The sequence below is a fragment of the Aricia agestis genome, chromosome 2 (assembly GCF_905147365.1).
Source record: "Aricia agestis chromosome 2, ilAriAges1.1, whole genome shotgun sequence".
NCBI classification, from domain to species: domain Eukaryota; kingdom Metazoa; phylum Arthropoda; class Insecta; order Lepidoptera; family Lycaenidae; genus Aricia; species Aricia agestis.
Window position 1 is genome coordinate 18,136,920 of NC_056407.1, and position 19,268 is coordinate 18,156,187.

At 36.6% G+C, this 19,268-nt stretch overlaps 1 protein-coding gene across 3 annotated transcripts; it reads left to right on the forward strand.

Moving 5' to 3' along the window:
- Nucleotides 1–1,060: 1,060 nt before the first annotated feature.
- Nucleotides 1,061–19,152, forward strand: LOC121740072 (zinc finger protein 43-like). Of its 3 annotated transcripts, XM_042132792.1 has the most exons (14): nucleotides 1,061–1,234; nucleotides 1,355–1,486; nucleotides 5,985–6,035; nucleotides 6,373–6,556; nucleotides 7,824–7,931; nucleotides 8,702–8,809; nucleotides 11,815–12,026; nucleotides 12,452–12,629; nucleotides 13,607–13,842; nucleotides 14,014–14,135; nucleotides 14,246–14,372; nucleotides 16,741–16,896; nucleotides 17,259–17,454; nucleotides 18,926–19,152. In XM_042132792.1, the coding sequence occupies exons 1-14, from the start codon at nucleotides 1,139–1,141 to the stop codon at nucleotides 19,057–19,059; spliced, it is 2,040 nt and encodes a 679-aa protein (XP_041988726.1). In that variant the 5' UTR covers nucleotides 1,061–1,138; the 3' UTR covers nucleotides 19,060–19,152. The 3 variants fall into 3 exon arrangements, with proteins under 3 accessions (XP_041988726.1, XP_041988727.1, XP_041988728.1); XM_042132793.1 differs by lacking the exons at nucleotides 11,815–12,026; nucleotides 12,452–12,629 and having other exon boundaries at nucleotides 1,062–1,234; XM_042132794.1 differs by lacking the exons at nucleotides 8,702–8,809; nucleotides 11,815–12,026; nucleotides 12,452–12,629 and having other exon boundaries at nucleotides 1,062–1,234.
- Nucleotides 19,153–19,268: the final 116 nt, after the last annotated feature.

Sequence of the window (19,268 nt, forward strand, 5' to 3'; positions counted from 1 at the left end):
GCGGGGCCAGTGAGTGGGACCTGTCCCTCAGTGGGCGGAGCTTGGTCCCCAGTGGGTGTGGCCTCCGCAACTCCCCTCTCGGAGTCAATGGCAGCAGCTCGCTGCGCCCTTGTCCTGACACTCCCCTTGAAGTCCTCTCTCGGAGTCAATGGCATCTCCAAATCCCACTTCTGACACCAGTTGTTACGTGCTAGGGTTCGAGGATTTGGAGAGAAAGACCTGGTGACTCTCTTGAAGACTTTATTAACACTGCACTAAACACTAGGTCACAACACTTAGCACTAAGTCCAAACACAAATCACTAGGTCCAATCACTAAGCACTATCACTGTCCTAGGTCGTAGCCAAGTCGCAGGTTTCACTGGTTCACTCACTATTGATCACTCCGAAATCGCCTTGATGAAAGCTCGAAACGAACTGAATGCCGGGCCTGCCTGCGGCTCCTTTTATATGGCGAGACGAATTCCAGAAATTTCCCGATTCACGTAAACAAGTAAACAACCGTGGGAAATTTCTAGGAGGCTCGGGCATGTACCACAATAAAACTGCCGTCCTTGCGATAAGTGCAGTAAGTTGAATTTAATTTAGACCTTATGGACTCAGTCATAAGGTCTAAATTCAAACACGCTAACAAATAAAGGGTAAACACGTGAACAAACATTAGACCTTTCTAGAAGGTTCGAGTATGTACTTGCGCACCACGTGTCCGTATACCATGTACCGTAACATATATATATATATATATATATATATATATATATATATATATATATATATATAGATATATATATATAGATATATATTATTCCTTTGTTGTAGACTTTCTTATTTAACAAACTATTTTAATTAACTCTTTTTCCAAATTCCGATATCTTTTGTTCCTTCCGCCGTTCCTTACCTTTTTACCTCGTCTGTGGCACAACATACGCATCCCTTGTGTCAAGTTGCCAAAACAAAAAAAAAAAAATCAATCAATAGGTAACCAATTCCTGGGTTTACTTACGACAGTTTAAATTATGTCTATGTTTACTCCTTAAACCTATAATGCTACAGTAATTAAGTCTATGGTTTACTCTTGATTATTTGTACACAAACAAATTATATTTTCAAAACATTACAAAAGAAAATAAAATTACAAAATGCAGTGTCGTGCATGCTTAAAAGTTAACTGCGAAAGTGTGACTCTTCTTGATGAAAATAAAATGAAGTGCTTCAACTTGATAACAGACTTAAATGTAAGATGAATTTGGATGAATTCGATTACTGTTGTTTCATTTTTAATAAATTTCTGTAAAAAATAGTTTAAATGTAATAAAACTATATCATTATACATTTTGGATTATTCTACTTTTCAGATACACATGGAAGACAGTTTGCCACAACAACTGTGCGAAAATTGTGCCAAAGATCTTGAATTTAGTGTCGGATTCAGAAAAAAATGCATAACATCAAATTCCATACTAGTTAGTGCTCGAAAATGGAATGAGGTTAGTTTTTATAATTATTGTCACGCTCTAGGGCAGGGGCTCCAAAAACTTATTTTGTCTACTGCCAACTTTGAGATCAAATTTTGTTCTAGCGTCCCCACATGGTTTCAATGCATCCATTACACGCATCCACGCATGCAATATGTGGGAGAGCCATGCTTCGGCACAAACGGGCCTTCTCGACCGGAGAAATACCACATTCTCACAGAAAACCGGTGTGAAACAGCGCTTGTGCTGTTTCGCCGAGTGAGTGAGTTTACCGGAGGCCCAATCCCCTACCCTATTCCCTTCCCTACCCTCCCCTATTCCCTTCCCTTCCCATCCCTACCCTCCCCTATTACCCTATTCCCTCTTGCTCTGCCTCTGATGCTGCTCCATGGGTGACGGAAGTTGCTTTCCATCAGGTGACCCATTTGCTTGTTTGCCCTCTTATCTCATAAAAAAAAAACCAGATGAAATTAAATTACAAATCCTCTACACAACACCTCCATTTTTTTCTGGGTCCCACACAGGGTGGCCAACTTTTCCAGCCGCCATAACCGGACAACAAATTAAAAAATAATAATTAATAATACAACAAAACAGTATATTGCGCCATAGGAAAAATTACAAACTTTTTGCACCCACCTAACTGTAGAACAGTTTGTTTATCTAGGCACTAAAATAGTCAAATTGAAAAAAAAAGTATGTAAGTAAGTAAGTGAAAACAGGCATCACACACTTACTACAGGCTTATATACGTATAAGCCTGTAGTAAGTGTGTGATGCCTGTTTTCACCAACCGCCTGCTAACGCTAAGTGGTCACCTAGTGGCCATTAAGGGTACATATCCTTAAAGATTTCACAAATTTTTGTGTGTCACGTTCGTCCTTAAGGCGTAAGAACTTTTGCAAAACATTACTTTTTTTTAATGTGTTGGTTTTAAGAGATATTTGACCTGCAAAGATCGCTAGGGAACACTTAGGGCGCTTTCCCACGAGACACAACACGACACGATTTAAGAACTGCACGACAGACGACACACAGGCTGTTGTTTGGACGTTTTCACACGAGTGACAATTTCTGCGACGACACTGCATTCACTTATGGCTGGTTTACATGTATTAGGTAGATAAATAGTCAACTAAATTTTAACTTATGACTTTATATTTACATAACTAAATTTGAACTTGCTACTTGCTACTAAATTTTGTGTTTACTTGCAATTAATAACTTAAAATTTAGTTATAGCCTAAGAAAATTAAGCCGAAAATGGACGATCAGCGGAAATAATTCGTGTAGTTTTGAAAATCGCTACAGTTATTCCTTGATATATCCAGATAAACATATCGAAAATCCCCAAGGGTGGGGGGTGAGCTAAAGGTGTAGGGGGGGGTCAAAGGACCCTTTTTTTAGATTTTAGCTCATAAGTCTAAAACCTGCACAAATAGCGTAACGGTTACTTCTAGGAAAACATTCTACATAAAATTTCCTTTAAATTTGATCCTATAATTTTTTTTGTATGGTCGACACTTTAGAAGTTACAGAGTGTTCAACTTTATATAGGTATAAAAAATGAGACGGTTTTATAAATAAAATAAAATTGGTATGTTTTCAAAATGTATTCAAAACTAGAAAATAATAATTAGACAGTCTTAATTAAATCAATAATTTTCTTCTACTACATCATCATCATCTTCACCTTCTATATCTACCAAATCTACAGGTACGCCATTTGTACACGAACCCAAGCAGCCGTTGCATACTAGACTGCACGTGATACCAGCTTTTCGGCATCCACAATTACCAGTGCAATCACTTTTGCAGCGACAAAATATTGACTTCAGCACGGTGTCAGGAGCTGGAGGATCATGAGTGGTAACAGGCTCGAGGTTTCCATCAGCTCCTCGCTTCCATCCCCACATTTCAGGAGGCAGTGCGTTACCTAACCACTCTTGTACTTGGTGGAACACTCGGAATGAGTGAAATTTTGCTGATTTGTTTGGATTTGGTGCTGGATTTGACAAAAACTGAGTATCGATGTCTGTTAAGATCAAGCTGATCAGTGGCTGCACGATACATCGTCAAAAACATCCTTTCTCCTGACTCTGCTATTTCTTCAGATGTTGATGTTGGATTGTAGAAGATGGCGGCAATATCCTTGATTTTTGGTTTTTGATCAAATAGCTTTGACAACTGACACTTTGCCTTTCCTGTAAATAGCTGAAGTTGTGTCGCGCCAGGTAAGAAAGGAAAGAGAAGCATTTGCACTGCTTACGTATAGCGTCGTCCTTATCGCTCGTAGCTCTTCGATATTAGGCACACATACAAAACGTGTGGAAAGAGTGACTAGCATGGAATTAGTAAGAACTTCGTACAGCTGGAAAGCTTACTGTGCATTAAGCATGCGACGAGCGAGAGGTCATTAATCTTGGTCTGTCCCTTTCAAACTAGTGTAACCATGCTTCTTGCCTATGTGTAAATCTTAAGACATTTTAAAAGAAAATCGCACAACTGAGAAGCTCAGTTTAGTAACAATTATTGAAATTAAATAATATTAAACTGAAGCAGGAAAGCGCAGTATTAAAACATGTCGTTTATATAATATTTATGCCTTATTTTATCGTTTTCTACGAAAAATGCTTTTTTCAATTTACTACCAATGTATTATCGTATATTTTACATGGCAATTGTGCGAAAGGGACAAACCAAGAAAATCGATTTCTCGCTCGTGCTCGCTACTATAAGGAGATATTAGTTAATAAAAATAATACTTTAGCACATGGAAGTAAGGTTCATTTTAATATTTCAAAATGATGAAGTAAGCCTTCCAGCTGTATAGTACTTCCTAATTCCATGGTGACTAGTCTAACGTTTTGTAATAATAGCAGCTAGGACAAATAATAATTATCTGTGAATAGCAGGTATTTGAATCAGAATAAGTTGTTTTCTTAGTCTCGGACGTTCGATGCGTGTTATTTTCGAGATTCGCACTTTTGAGGAATTTGACCCCCCCTGTAGTTCCTAAAGTATCGACCGTACAAAAAAATTTATAGGACATAATTTAGAGGAAATTTTATGTAGAAAATTTTCCTAGAAGTAACCGTAATGCTATTTGTGCAGGTTTTTTACTTATGAGCAAAAACCTAAAAAAAGGGTCCTTTGACCCCCCCCTACACTCTTAGCTCACCCCCCACCCTTGAGGACTTTTGACATGTTCATCTGGATATCACAAGGAATAACTGTAGCGATTTTCAAAACTACACGAAATATTTCCGCTGATTTTATTAATTTGATCGTACTATTAACTATCAACTTAATATGTGTAAACCAGCCATTAGTTCCTAAAAATATGACGTCATCTATTGTTTCGGTTTGAACCTAAAAAAGGAGCTTATTATAAAACGTAATCATATAATATATTATGTATAGTATAGTATCATAAAATGGTCATAATATGTAATACATTAATTATTACCATAAAATACTAAGTATGATGTAAATTTAATATGGCGGCGTAATGCTCGCAGGCAAACCGCTATGCAGTTTGGCAGGCTGTTAGATTATGATTTATTATTTACTAGCTGTTGCCCGCGTCTTCGTCCACGTGGACTTCAGTTTATAGCGCGTGATGTTAACAAAATTGGTGTCAATAGCTTTTATAAAAAAACCGTACCCCTATATCAAAACAGCTATGCAGTGTGCACATAATATTTCATTTTTTATTTTAATTAACTATAAAATATTTATGCCAAATTTTAAAGCTTATTTTAGCCTCCCAATTACACAACTTTACCCATAAACTATTTATCATTGACAGGTTTAAGGTTGCGTCACTGCATAGATAAAGTACTGAGCTAATTAATAACGTAGAAAAGAAATAACAATCGAAAAAAAATAGAAAGTTGTATGTAGGATGATACCACCTTTTATAGAAAGACTTTTGAGCAAGCGTCACCGCGATGCAGGAGACGTACGGCGCCATCTATTATGAACTTTTGGAACTAACTTAATTTTAACAAATTTACGCATTTTTACCCCCTTACAACCCTTTTTTCCAGTAAAAAAGTAGCCTATGTCCTTTCTCAGGCTCAAGACTATCTGTGTACAAAATTTCATTACAATCGGTTCGGTAGTTTTGGCGTGAAAGCGAAACAGACAGACAGACAGACAGAGATACTTTCGCATTTATAATATTAGTATAGATTTAACAATTTTTAATAAAGAATTTATTTATATATTATCTGTAGACAAAAAACGTGACGACATAGCGGATCGTCGTATAAAAATCGTGTGTCGTGCTGTGCGGTGTCGTTCCGTGTGAAAACGGTATATAGAAATGTATGGCGCCCGGAGCGGTCACCGCATTCTGTCGTGTCGTGTCGTGTCTCGTGTGAAAACGCTCTTAGCGTTAGGAGACCGTTGGTGAAAACAGGCATGAGTGGTGTATTTTTCTTTATTAATAATAGGTGGGATTGAGTTTCTACAACTGTACTGTGTTTTATTTATGGTGTTTCAGGATTCAAAAATGACAATCCAGATTGGGCAAGAAGATTTAAAATGTCATAAGGTAAAAAACATGAAATAACATTTTTTCACCTTAAAGGTGCTCCCTCACCAGGAGCATTCGCTTGTAATGTAACGTTACAGAGTTGGGCTTTACATCGGTAATGGAGGAGAACTGAGCATTACAATGCGCACCTCGTTATGATACAATGTGTAATATCTTGAATCTTGATACAACTTGTAACAACTAACATCAATGCTATGTGACAGTGAAGTCAACTTGCCATGTAATGCTATGCAAAGTCGAATCTATAATGCTAGTTGCTAGATTACACATGAATGCTCCTGGTGAGAGAGCACCTTAAAATACAAATAATTCATAGGATACATTTTTTTAACAGTTTAATGATATTGAAAAAGATAATAAAGTAGACATAAAGATTAAGAGTGAATGCAATGATCTGGAAGGCAATGACATACAGGAAACTGAAAGTCATTTTGAAACTGAGATAAAGACTGAATACAATGATTCAGATACCAATGAGACACTGCAATGTGAATATGAGTTAGTCTATGAATGCTCTGGTATGTATTATTTATAGAATGATTTATTAAACTAAAATGTTATAGCATGAATAGTTTAGTCTTGCCTATTTTTATAATTTAACTTTAGATTTTTATAATGACTCACATAGACTGGGTTGCACCAACTAACTTTAACTGTAAATTTAACTTTGGCTTTAACTTTAAATACAATGCAAAATGTCAAATCTTTAGTTAAAGTTAAAAATGGACGCCATTAAGACTGGATTGCACCAACTAACTTTAACTTTGACTACAGTGCAAAATGTCAATTCTTTGGGTAAAGTTAAAAATGGACGCCATCAAGACGCCATATTTAACTATAACCATAGAGCTCGATAAGGTTTTAAATGCATGTGGCGAAAAAAGGAACTAACGCTGTCATCATACAAAAACGCCATTTTTGACAGTTCTCCTTTACCAGCAGCGCCCCCGCCCACGTGCATTTATAACCTTGTTGGATCAGCCGCCATCTGTCAATTTCTCCGGGCAAAGTTAAGGATAAAGTTAAAGTTAAATTTGCCTTAACTATATAACCATAACTTTATCTTTAACCACGCCTCTGGTGCAACCCAACCTTATAGTTTACTAGCTGTTGCCCGCGACTTCGTCCACGTGGACTTCAGTTTATAGCGCGCGATGTTAACAAAATTGGTGTCAAAAGCTTTATAAAAAAACCCTGGTACCCCTTAAATCAAAACAGCTGTGCAGTGTGCACATAATATTTGATATTTTAAAATTAAATTTTATATTTTATGCCAAATTTTAAAGCTTATTTAGCCCCCCAATTACACAAATTTACCCATAAACTATTTATCATTGATAGGTTTAAGGTTACGTCACTGCACAGATAAAGTACTGAGTTATACCTCTTATAGAAAGACTTTTGAGCAAGCGTCAGCGCGATGTAGAAGACGCACGGCGCCATCTATTATGAATTGTTGGAACTAACTTAATTTGAACAAATTTACGCATTTTCACCTCTTACAGCCCTTTTTTTCCAGTAAAAAAGTAGCCTATGTCCTTTCTCAGGCTTTAGACTATCTGTATACAAAATTTCATTACAATCGGTTCGATAGTTTTGGCGTGAAAGCGAGACAGACAGACAGGCAGAGATACTTTCGCATTTATAATATTAGTATAGATAGATAGTGGCTATATGCCATAGTAACACCAATGTTGTTATAATTTAGGCTGTAATGCTAAAACACTTTTAAATTAAATAATAATGACTAATATAATTATAACCCACTTTTCCTTAAAATTGAAGGCAGTCCAGAACAAACAAGTAAAGTAAATACCAGAAAAAAGAAGGCATTGAAAGAAGATATTATCACAAGTAATAAGAAACAACCTGCACCTATAAAATATGATTGTGGTAAGTTCTCCATGCACAATTTAATTTTAAACGGGAACTAATTTTTTGAACAGTTATTTAAATATTCAAGATGCTATTAATTATAATCAGTTGAAAAAAATATTGAGCAGTTATTTAATTTTATGGCGGTATTCCTAGCTTCAGAGGCTTCTTCCGAAAGATGTCCGATAGGAATAAATTTGAAATGTGCAATGATGTCTGCATCATGTATCAATAATTTATGGACACTTGAAGGCATGTAGTGCATGTAGTGTAACAAGTTTCGAACAAAATAGATTCGAATAGTTTAGAAGACAGTTGGAGGGGGGGGGGCAAATAAGGTCCCGTTTTTTGCTATTTTGCTTACTCATCAAAAACGGTGCTTCGTACGAAATTCTCTTTTACTATAGGGCTAAGACTAACCCAGGATAGGGAGAAGTGGAAGCATCTAGGGGAGACCTATGTGTCATCAGGACACGCTGATACCTAAAACATACAAAAGTGCAGTGATAATAAGCACAAGAATGTCATAACTACCTAACTATTGTATCAGCAAATGGGTTAATAAATAAATAAAATAAAGTTAAATTTGCCTTAACTATTACCATAACTTCATCTTTAACTTTAACTTAACCACGCCTCTGGTGCAACCCAACCTTATAGTTTATAAATTATAGTGGCTATATGCCATAGTAACACCAATGATAATTTAGGCTGTAATGCTAAAAACACATTTAAATTAAATAATAATGACTAATATAATTATAACCCACTTTTCCTTAAAATTGAAGGCAGTCCAGAACAAACAAGTAAACTAAATACCAAAAAAAGGAAGGCATTGAAAGAAGATATTATCACAAGTAATAAGAAACAATCTGCACCTACAAAATATGATTGTGGTAAGTTCTCCATGCACAATTTAATTTTAAACGGGAACTAATTATTTGAGCAGTTATTTAAATATTCGAGATGTTATTAATTTGACGACCTCTGTGGCTCAGTGGTGAGCGCGTCGGTAGCTCAAGCCGGGGTTCGCGGGTTCGAATCCCGCCGACGGAACAAAAAGGTTTCAATGTTCCCGGGTCTGGATGTGTATTAAATATGTGTATGATATAATAAAAATGTTAAATATATGTATAGTATAAAAGTATTAAATATATTTTCGTTGTCTGGTACCTATAACACAAGTCCTTTAGCTACTTAGCACGGGGCCAGACTGACGTGGTGTGAAGCGTCCATAGATATTATTAAATTATAATCAGTTGAAAAAAATATTGAGCAGTTATTTAATTTTATGGCGGTAGATAAATTATTGCGTCAGTAAAACATGGACAGCTGTAATAAAAAAATAATTGAGCAGTCCAATAACTGAATGAGCAGTATTTAAATTATGGAATGAGCGGTTCGATAAATAGTTCGGCAGATCATAGCAAGCAGTGACACCCGAACTCAAGTTTATTGAAAAGAGTACTTAAATGTTCGTTAGTTGAGACTGGAGCGGACCTTAATTAAGCATTTTAATTACTTAAATATGTTTCGAATTACGAATAAAAGTTCCTATTATTATTTTACAATTTATTTTTTAACTTCCTTCAGTGAAAGTAAACGTAATTTAATTTTTTCATTACTATTTAAGAACTGTTCTTTTTGGGGTTCCGTACCCAAAGGGTAAAAATGGGACTAGGGTTACTAAGACTTTGTTGTTTTTCTGTCTGTCCGTCCGTCCGTCTGTCTGTCTCCAGGCTGTATCTCAAGAACCGCTATAGCTAGTAGACTTCTGAAATTTTCACAGATTATGTATATTTGTTGGTGCTATAACCAACTATTATCTATTCTGTGCTATAACAACAAACTATACTAATAAAATAATGTTTTAAAACAACTTTAAAAAGTAATGAAATAATAATTTACTAAAAAAGGAACTAACGCTGTCATCATACAAAAACCGCAATTTTTGACAGTTCTCCTTTACCAGCAGCTGCGCCCACGCGCATGTATAACCTTGTTGGATCAGCTGTCATCTGTCAATTTCTCCGGGGAAAGTTAAGGGTAAAGTTAAAGTGAAATTTACCTTAACTATAACTTTAACTTTACCCACGCCTCTGGTGCAACCCTGTCTTAGTGATCGAAGATTTTAGTCCATAATTATTGTCACGGTGTGTCTGGTCGGGGGACCGCCAAGTAAACTACGACAACAAAGACTTTTGCAAGTCGCTGGTTGTCTCGATTCAGTTCGCTGTGAACTGACCCTTAAACTATAATGTTATGTGAAATCAAATATCTACATTAGCGGTTCCACCTTGACACACCTTGACAATAATTATGGACCAAAATATTACTTTACACTCAGGAATTATTTAAAAGTAAATTATTATTTCATTACTTTTTATTAAAGTTGTTTGGCGGAGGTTATTTTAAATTTCTTTATTTAATTTTATTTCATGCTTTTAAACTTGTGTAGGTTATAGCACAGAATAACTCCTATCAACAGGCTCATATCACCATAATTACCATCTATAATTAATGTCCTTTTCGATGAGGCCTATAATATGATCCCAAAAACAAAATCTCTACTTTGGGTTCATAATGAGCTCGGCTCCTATTTCCTAAAAGTCCAACTCGCACTTGGCCGTTTTTTACGTTAGGACTTAGGGACCCCCCCTTAATAAAAATATACAGAAATAGTCGATCTTCTGTATCTTTTTATACATAAAGGTATAAAAAGATACAGAAGATCGAGTGTTCTTAGCTATAATTCATCATCATCAACCTCAGTGCTGAAAAATCTTTGTTTATCTGGTTCGTGAAAGGCTGTTAGCAACTTACGTTTGATAGGTTTAATATTTTCTTTCGTGACATATTGTAAATATCTAAGTATACTAATGGAAGGATCATAGGCAATTTTTTGTGGACTAATTTATCTGTGAAATACCTAATTTACGCGGGCGCAGCCGCGTGGAACGTCTAGTACAGTATACATCTACACATTCAAGGAAAGTTAACCTGGTGCTGCAGCATCACCTATTAATCAATAGGATATCCAACTCCTCGTTAACTTAGAGCGGAGGTTTCGTGTTTGGGCTCATTTTAATTGCGATAACCAGTAAGACGTGGATAAATCCATACTAATATTATAAATGCGAAAGTGTGTCTGCCTGTCTGTCTGTCCGTCTGTCCGTCTGTCTGTCTGTCTTTTACCTCTTCAGGCGCGCACCGCTGAACCTATTTTGCTGAAATTTGGTATGGAGATACTTTGTGTCTCGGGAAAGATCATAGAGTACTTTTATCCCAGAAAAATGTACGGTTCCCGCGCGATAAATGGAGTTGCGGGCATCATCTAGTGGTCAATAATTCTGGTTCTAAACTGACAGTTACAAATTTTCGCGCTCATGCGGATTTAAGGGCGTTCACTGCGTTGAGCGTGTGCGCGGCGCGTTTACCCGGCGCGGGCGCCCGCCTGACCGTCGCGGGCGGCCGCGACGGTCACCCGTCTCTCGCAGCAGCCAGTATAATTTCGATCGCGCGGGTGTACAGTCGATACCTATGGACTCTTTATTGATATATTACCCAACCAATTACAGACGACGACGCCGAGGTGTACAAAGGCGTCAGCCAATCAGCTCATTTGTCACGTCTAGATTGTTGACCCGTCGCCCGCGGGGCGGGCACCGCTGCACGTGCCGCGTGCGACGGCTGATTCGTCTCACGTAGCGCTGCTTTATGGGATGACATGAAACAAGCACGCCTCGCGGGTGGCCGCGCCGGGCGCACGCTTATCGCAGCGAACGCATTAAAGGTCTGCTGTGGCCTGTGATGGTACACTAATTGCATCTGTCACTGTCCATAATTTTTATTTCGTATATTTTTTTAAACAAATACAAAAAATGGACTCCATCCTCATCAGGTTACCGTAACAAAGCAACTAAAGTGGAGCGAAAACGGGTGGATAATTGTTTTGTACCCCTGTGTCCATCGAATTCAGCAAAGTTTCCTAACAAAATATTTCTGACTGGACCCTCTGATCCAAAATTAAGGAAAATATGGTTCAAAGCTGTGCAGAGAACTGACTGTTTCTCTTCAAAGACTGTCATCCGATGCTGTGAGGATCACTTTGATGTAAGTCCCAAATATTTTATATAATGATAATATAGTATTATCTATTATTTTACTCCTCCAATTTGTATGAACATTTGTTAGGCTTGAGAATAAGTTTTTATCTACTTTTCATATTGACATCAGAAATAATTTATATGTCAAAACAACGTTTGCCGGGTCAGATAGTATATTATTATCAGAATATAAAGTCAAAAAATTTGATATAATTTTTGACATTTTGTATGAGGTTTTGTGCCTTAATTGGCCGTTTATACTTCAGAATCTAAAGTCTTACTAAAGTTGAAAGTTTAGATGAATTTATTTATACAGAATATATTAAACAACTGGTTAAACTGTTGCTCATACTAGTACAAGTTCTGCTTGGTTTGTGATCAGGGGACATGGTGTGGAATGTCCTAAGTATCTATTTTATTTCTTGTTTTCAGTTGGAGAATGATGTCAAAAACTGGATGAAGTATAGATTTTGTGGAGGAAAAATTTTTCTGAAAAAAGATGTGGTACCACATATTTTTGCATGCCAAGATAGAATTATGCCAAGTAAATCTAAATTGGTAACAAAGAAAAGAAAAAGAGCTAAAATGGAGAGTGTTGTAAAAACACCAGGTATGATATAAAATTGTTATTTAAGTATTATTCGAAGGTACAGTTGGATATCCACATTTTTTTGTTTTTTTTTTGTTTTAGCTCCAGTCTTAGAAGATGCAGAAATCAAAGAAGCCACTGCTTATGAAAATATTAAAATATGCAATGTCAAAAGTGTCCAGACTATACTATAATCATTTGCTGTGCTTATATCAATTCACAATAAGCCCTAATTATAATTACATAATAAAAGGAATTTAAAAAGTCAAAGCGTTTTATTTCATAAATGTATGAATAGCAGTCGAAAAAGTAAGTGATATAATGCATTCTTACTGTATATCTTTATACAGGTTGTAACTAACAATTTCCCATACAAATAGAAATAAAAAGTTAGCTCTTTCAGCGATATACATCCACAGTAGAGTTCACTGTTCATATTTTATGGGACACATACACACCCTATTCCTTAAAGAATTATCGATTTTTTATGTTACACCCTGTATATTACTGGTCAAAGTATGTCACTGAACTCTTCCTAAACGGCTGCGCCGACTTGAATGTTTTTTTTCATTTGCATTTAGGTAGTGCCTCAGACCATCGCATCGTTTTAGATTTACAAACTAACCCGGCAGATGGCGCTGAAAAGTATACAGGGCCTCTATCATGAGCTCTTAAATCCATTCTCTTTACGTCCTTATACTGACTGTATAAGGACGTAAAGTGAATGGATTTAAGAGCTCATAATAGGCCTGCAGGTCAGTAATTGACCTGTATACTTTTGCAGCCCGATTATATTAGGGAGATCGCAGACGCCACAGTTTTTGTGTGATCGAGTCTGCGGCGCACATACAATCTGCATGGCCGCGCCATGCCGACTGTATGTGTGCCGCAGACTCGATCACACAAAAAGTGTGCTGTCTGCGATCTCCCTAATTATGTTGTCCAGTTGGACAAAATAATATAATGGGCTTATGATTAAATATTTTAAATCTTTACAGGACTCTGTGCAGAGATGATAGAAAGGGACAAGCTATGTGACCACGTCAAAAGCCACGAGAGCAACAATCACTGTGGCGTATGCTCCTCCCAGCTCAAAGACTGGGAGACGATGCTGTATCACAGAATATCTCATCTGCAAAAACCCAACATTATTTGTCACATTTGTTTGAAAATTTTTCAACTTCCTATCAGCTTGGAATATCATTACAATGTAAAACATTTTGGTAAGATTGAAGTAAGTTGTTATTTTTTCGCCTTGCAACCTCAAAAGTAAAGTAAAACTACATTGAAGATTCTCGATGTATGTTTGTAATCGTAGTATTTAAATGCAGTGAAAGACGATCCTGTACTAAATATTTTATAGATACACTTCCAGTAATTTCACCAAATGTTATTTTATTTCTAGGATGCAGCGAAATGTAGAGAGTGCAATATTGACTACAACACGCTCAAAAGTTTGAAGCAGCACAGAAAAACGGTACATAACGACACTGATAAAACTTATACATGCAAACAGTGCTCTGAATGGTTAGTATTTTCATATTATTGTGTTTTAAAATTATATTTATCTATTAAATAAGTACCTACTTACTTATAAGTTAAATTATCTTTAGATGCTGTGTAATTTTTTTTTTCAGTTTCCGTAACGAAAATGTTCTGCGATATCACAAAAATAAATATCATAATGAAAGTAATGAGACAAAGAACAAAACTTGGCGTTGTAACGAGTGTGATTATACATGTAAATCATATTGCTCCTTTAGGGTAAGTAAATGAAAAAAAAACTTTTAGCTTTATTTTTTTATTGGCGACATCAGATTCTGTGTATCCAGGCCCGATCTAAAGGAGCGAACCGGGAATTTGCCCAGAGCGACAAAAATGTGGGACGTCAAAATTGTCTTAATCTTCCAACGTAGCTAGTATACTTATGTAGTTATTAGCGACCCGAGTTTGAGAATTTTACCTTCCCACCTGCTTCAGATTGGAGAGTGGAAATATTTAAATTTATTTAATTTATCTCAACAAATCTAGCTTGTGATTTATATGGTTTTCTGTATGTAAAGGGCGGCGAAAATTATCCTTGCCCGGAGCTGCTAAAAAGATAGATCGGGCTCTGTGTGTACTATACTTTCGGATATTATTTAGTTCTGTACCAAAAGGCAAAAGCATCATACTTTTTACTAGCGGTCGGCATGCGGCTTTCGCAGTGAATACGTTGCGAATACGCCGCGCCGTGGTTGCGCACCGAGGTGTAGCTAGTTTGGAAAACACAGAACCTCTTACCTCGCTATTAATTATCGTACCATCGAAGAAATTAATTCATAGGCAGTTGACAGACCTACGTCATTTGGTCGGATTATGTCAACTCGTCATGTGAGTCGTCATCTGTTGGCAGGCTGGGTTTGACAAAATCATGACAAAATGCGACCAAAATGCTACTGCGTATGAATCAATGACTTAGGTATGATCATAAAGTTAATATAAGGTGCATTGGGGTAACTTCGGAAGAAAAAAAAAATGGGGATATTCCGAAAATGGCAAATAATTACCAAACAGAAAGTAATTTTGAGCTCTGGCTACATTAACCGAGACGCCAATTTAATCACCTCCCCCACTTCCTTTCCCTCGAGCCGTCAGCCGGCAGTGTATGTGCGCTAAGTTCATTTTTTCGCGCCAAGTGCAATTTTATGATTTTTTTGGGATTTTCGAAATTATCGAAACTACCCCGTATTGTTTTACACAGAAATTAGGTAAGTTACGTAATATTTTGTTTGTTTTAAAGAAGCTTTGACGTTTTTTGCTTTCCTAAGAATAGGTTATGTTGCTCTAGCTATGATTTTTAATAAACATTCGAAATAACCCCAGTGGGGTAAATTTGTTAACGAAATTTCCCCAAAATTTTTTTCATAGTATTTTGCAGGGGTGCGCAACATAATATAATATTCCGATTTGATGGTCCTAAAATATGGATTGTTCTATTTGTAGGACAAGGTTACTCTTGAATTATATAACTATAATAACCTATCATTATACAAAAAAACAGCTTATTAGGGTACCGTTTTAGTCGTTTTAGTTCACTAATCAACAAAACTTAATTGACTACGGAACCCTAAAACGCACCCCTAACCAGCTGATTTTCTGTATATTAATAGGTTAATAGTTCTATCTCTGTTAGCTACCACCTTCGTTGGCTTTTGTATTGTTCTTATTCTATTTATTTCTTTGCTCCAAATGTTGAGGACATCTGCATCCCCGATGGGGTAATTTCGAAATTTTTTCGGTACAAAACTTAGTTTGGTGTCTTCTATGGCTTGTATGCACAATGTTTTTGTATGGGGTAAAATAGAATAAAAATAAATATGTGCCTTAAATGTATTTCTACATTAGGTCGTGTTTCGGCTGTTATTCGAAGTTACCCCTTGAGTATTCGAAATTACCCATGAAAAGAAGAAATAGGGTTATATTTTAAAGGGGTAGTTATATCAGAATCCGTAAATACTTTTGAACTAAAAAATATACAATTCACATGGAAATATGTTTATTATAACTAAAATGTTACAGTTATAGGTAACAATATATACAAATTCGTCTTCTAAACTTGAAACAATGACACAATATACTCACTCTTCCAAAAACTTTACGAGATTGCCCCAATGCACCTTACCTAGCGGAATAGAGCAATAATCTCGAGCTGTCAAACGTAACCGAAATAGGTTTCATCTGTGTGTAAAAATATGTGTACGTATACACTTACACAAGCATGATTGATCATGATTTCTATGAGATTAAATTGTCAACTTGCGGCACGTGCCGACTGGACGTGGGACCACGCAGTGTTACTGATAGTGACACCTCTCTTGCTCACCTTTGTTTCTCTATTCCGCTAGGACTAGGTATATTAACTTCATGCTTAAGAAACAGGTATGAATCAACTTCTTAGTACGTTCCGTGTCCGCATCGGTTTCGCGGCGGGTTCGTTGCACGTCAAGCTGCTCGCCAACCGCTAGCACGATAAGGCACACAGCACAAGACGGAGACAATCACAATTTACTATTTACTCATTCAACTCCCACTAGTTTCATTACATTTTTATTGCAATCACCGAGCAATATTATCTTATTTATTTTCACAGAAACACAGACTTCGGGCTCACACACCTAACATGGTGTGCTGTAAGTTTTGCGAGGCCCTGTTCAAAGACGAGAGCGGCCTCCAGCGTCACAAGTGCAAGTACAGCGCTCCGGCCGTCTGCCCCGTGTGTGGCGTTGTGATCAAAGTGCCGATACAGGTATGGAGTTTTTTAATTCGATATTAGTTTATCAAATATTTTGAATTTTGCATACATCTGTACATGATTATACGAAACTTTATGACGCAAACTACATTTAATATTTATCCGGAATGAAAAGTATCCTATGTCCTTTCCCGGGACTCAAAGTGAAATCTCCATACGAAACAGAAAAATCGGTTCGGCGGTTTCGGCGTGAAGAGGTAAAAGACAGACAGACATAGGTAATAAAATATGAAAATATGCATATTTTTAAAAATAAAATCTTGTAGCTGTTTTAGAGAACTAAAAAGCCTGCGCCTCCCCTTCTTAAAGATCTTAAAGTTGTCGGCCTGTACTTATTTGTTGCTAATTTATTATAGATGAGGCGACATCTAGCGTCGCATTCCGACGAGCGTAAACACAAGTGCGACCGCTGCGACGTCGCGTACAAGTCGCGCGGCGCGCTGCGGGTGCACATGAACAAGCACGACGGTATCCGCGCACACAAGTGCGAGTACTGCCCCGCTGCCTTCTGGGGACATTCCGCGCTTATTAAACACCGCAGATTACATACTGGTAGGACATCAGTCATTTTTACCGACTTCCAAAAAGGAGGAGGTTATACGTTCCGCTGTATGTTCAACGATAACTCAGCTATTTGTGATCCGATTTTCAAAATTCTTTTTGTGTTGTATAGGGTTTAACTCGAATTTGGTACCATGTTCACAACAGTGGTGATCTGATGATGGGATCCTAGAGGAATCGAGGGGAATCTTTGAAATTTGTATGGACACATATAGTGATTTCAATTTTTTCTGAAGCAAAGTAAATGCTACCAAAAAGTAAGATTTCGCATCAGGTTATACCCTGGATCCGAAGGTACCCAACAGAACTTTTGAATCCTTATAGATACAGGTTCGGGGATTTCGGCGTTGTTTAAACAACTTAAAGCATAAGCCAACACATCAATTTATTTGACCATCATCATCAAAATCATAATTATGCCATGGGTCATCACATTATGACACAATTATTGATGCTTTTCGTGATATTTTGCATTGAAGCAGATGTTTTCGATGATTATTTTGCTGTTTGTGGACCGATTTTCAAAATTCTTGTGTTGTTGTATAGGATATAATCTTGATTTTGTATAATAATTACGAAAGTGGTGAGCTGATGATGGGATCTATGAGCAATCGAGGGAAATCCTTGAAATTTATCAAAAGACTCATAGTGCTTAAAATGTTGTTTCTAGTAACTTAAACATATGTTTCGAATAAGAGAAAGTTCATACGAAGGTGTCTCTTGGCCCAAAGGCACTGAACAGAACTCCTGAACCTTTAAAGTTAAAAGTTTTTAAATTGCAGCATCGCTTAGATAACTGCAAGCATTTACCACAATTTCGCTTAGAGTAACATAATGTGAATATTTAACATTCGTAGTGGTTATTTACGCATAAAGCCTTATCTTGTAGATAACTAAAAAGAGTGAAATTATTATTTTTAACAAAAAATTAAAACCAATGTCTAAATCTCAACTATTTCTGTACATACTACAGTCTTCATTACTTTGAAGTCGGTACCAGTACCAAAAGCTTCAGATATTCTGACATTGACTGAACTCACGATAAAATTAGCTGGTACCGACTTCAAATAATGAAGACTGTAGTATGTAGGTACAGAAATAGTTGAGATTTAGACGAATTCTGAAAAAGGCACTATTATAGAGTAAGAGTTATTTAATACATTTTAGTTCATATTATTATTGTTTTTACCTTGGAAGTCGGTTTTAATTTTTTGTTAAAAATAATAATATTTGATTACATACTGGTAGGACAGACTATTTAAACACGTCGAGCTTGGTGAAAGAAAGATATAGGAAGATTTTTTTTTCCATGATAAGGTAAAATACCTTTCCATCATTCTTCAGACGGCGCCCCGCAAGCCGTAGAGAATTTATAACAGTGGCTGGACACTTTTTGCTAACTCAAAATAATAAATATTGACTTAAAACTGTCTTTGCGTGAAACAAATTTAACTATTTTCAGGTGAGAAGCCGTATGTTTGCAAGGTATGTAGCAAAGGTTTCATATCCAACCATAACCTCAAAGTCCACATGAAGGTACATGGTATACACAATCTAATAAAGAAAAAAGATGCCGGAGAGGATTCTATAGAATAAATAATGTGCAACAAAGTAACATAAGTAGTGCAATTGACTTTCCAGATTCTGTATAAAAAGTCGCTTAATTTGTGAATAAACGATTTAAATATATTTTTTATTTTATTATACATGCCTATTTTAGCGACTCCGCCAGCTCACTTATGCCGCTTTTCGCGAAAAAGCGGCTGCTAGTGCTAGATTTGTTTGTAACTACGTCAAGTGTCTCA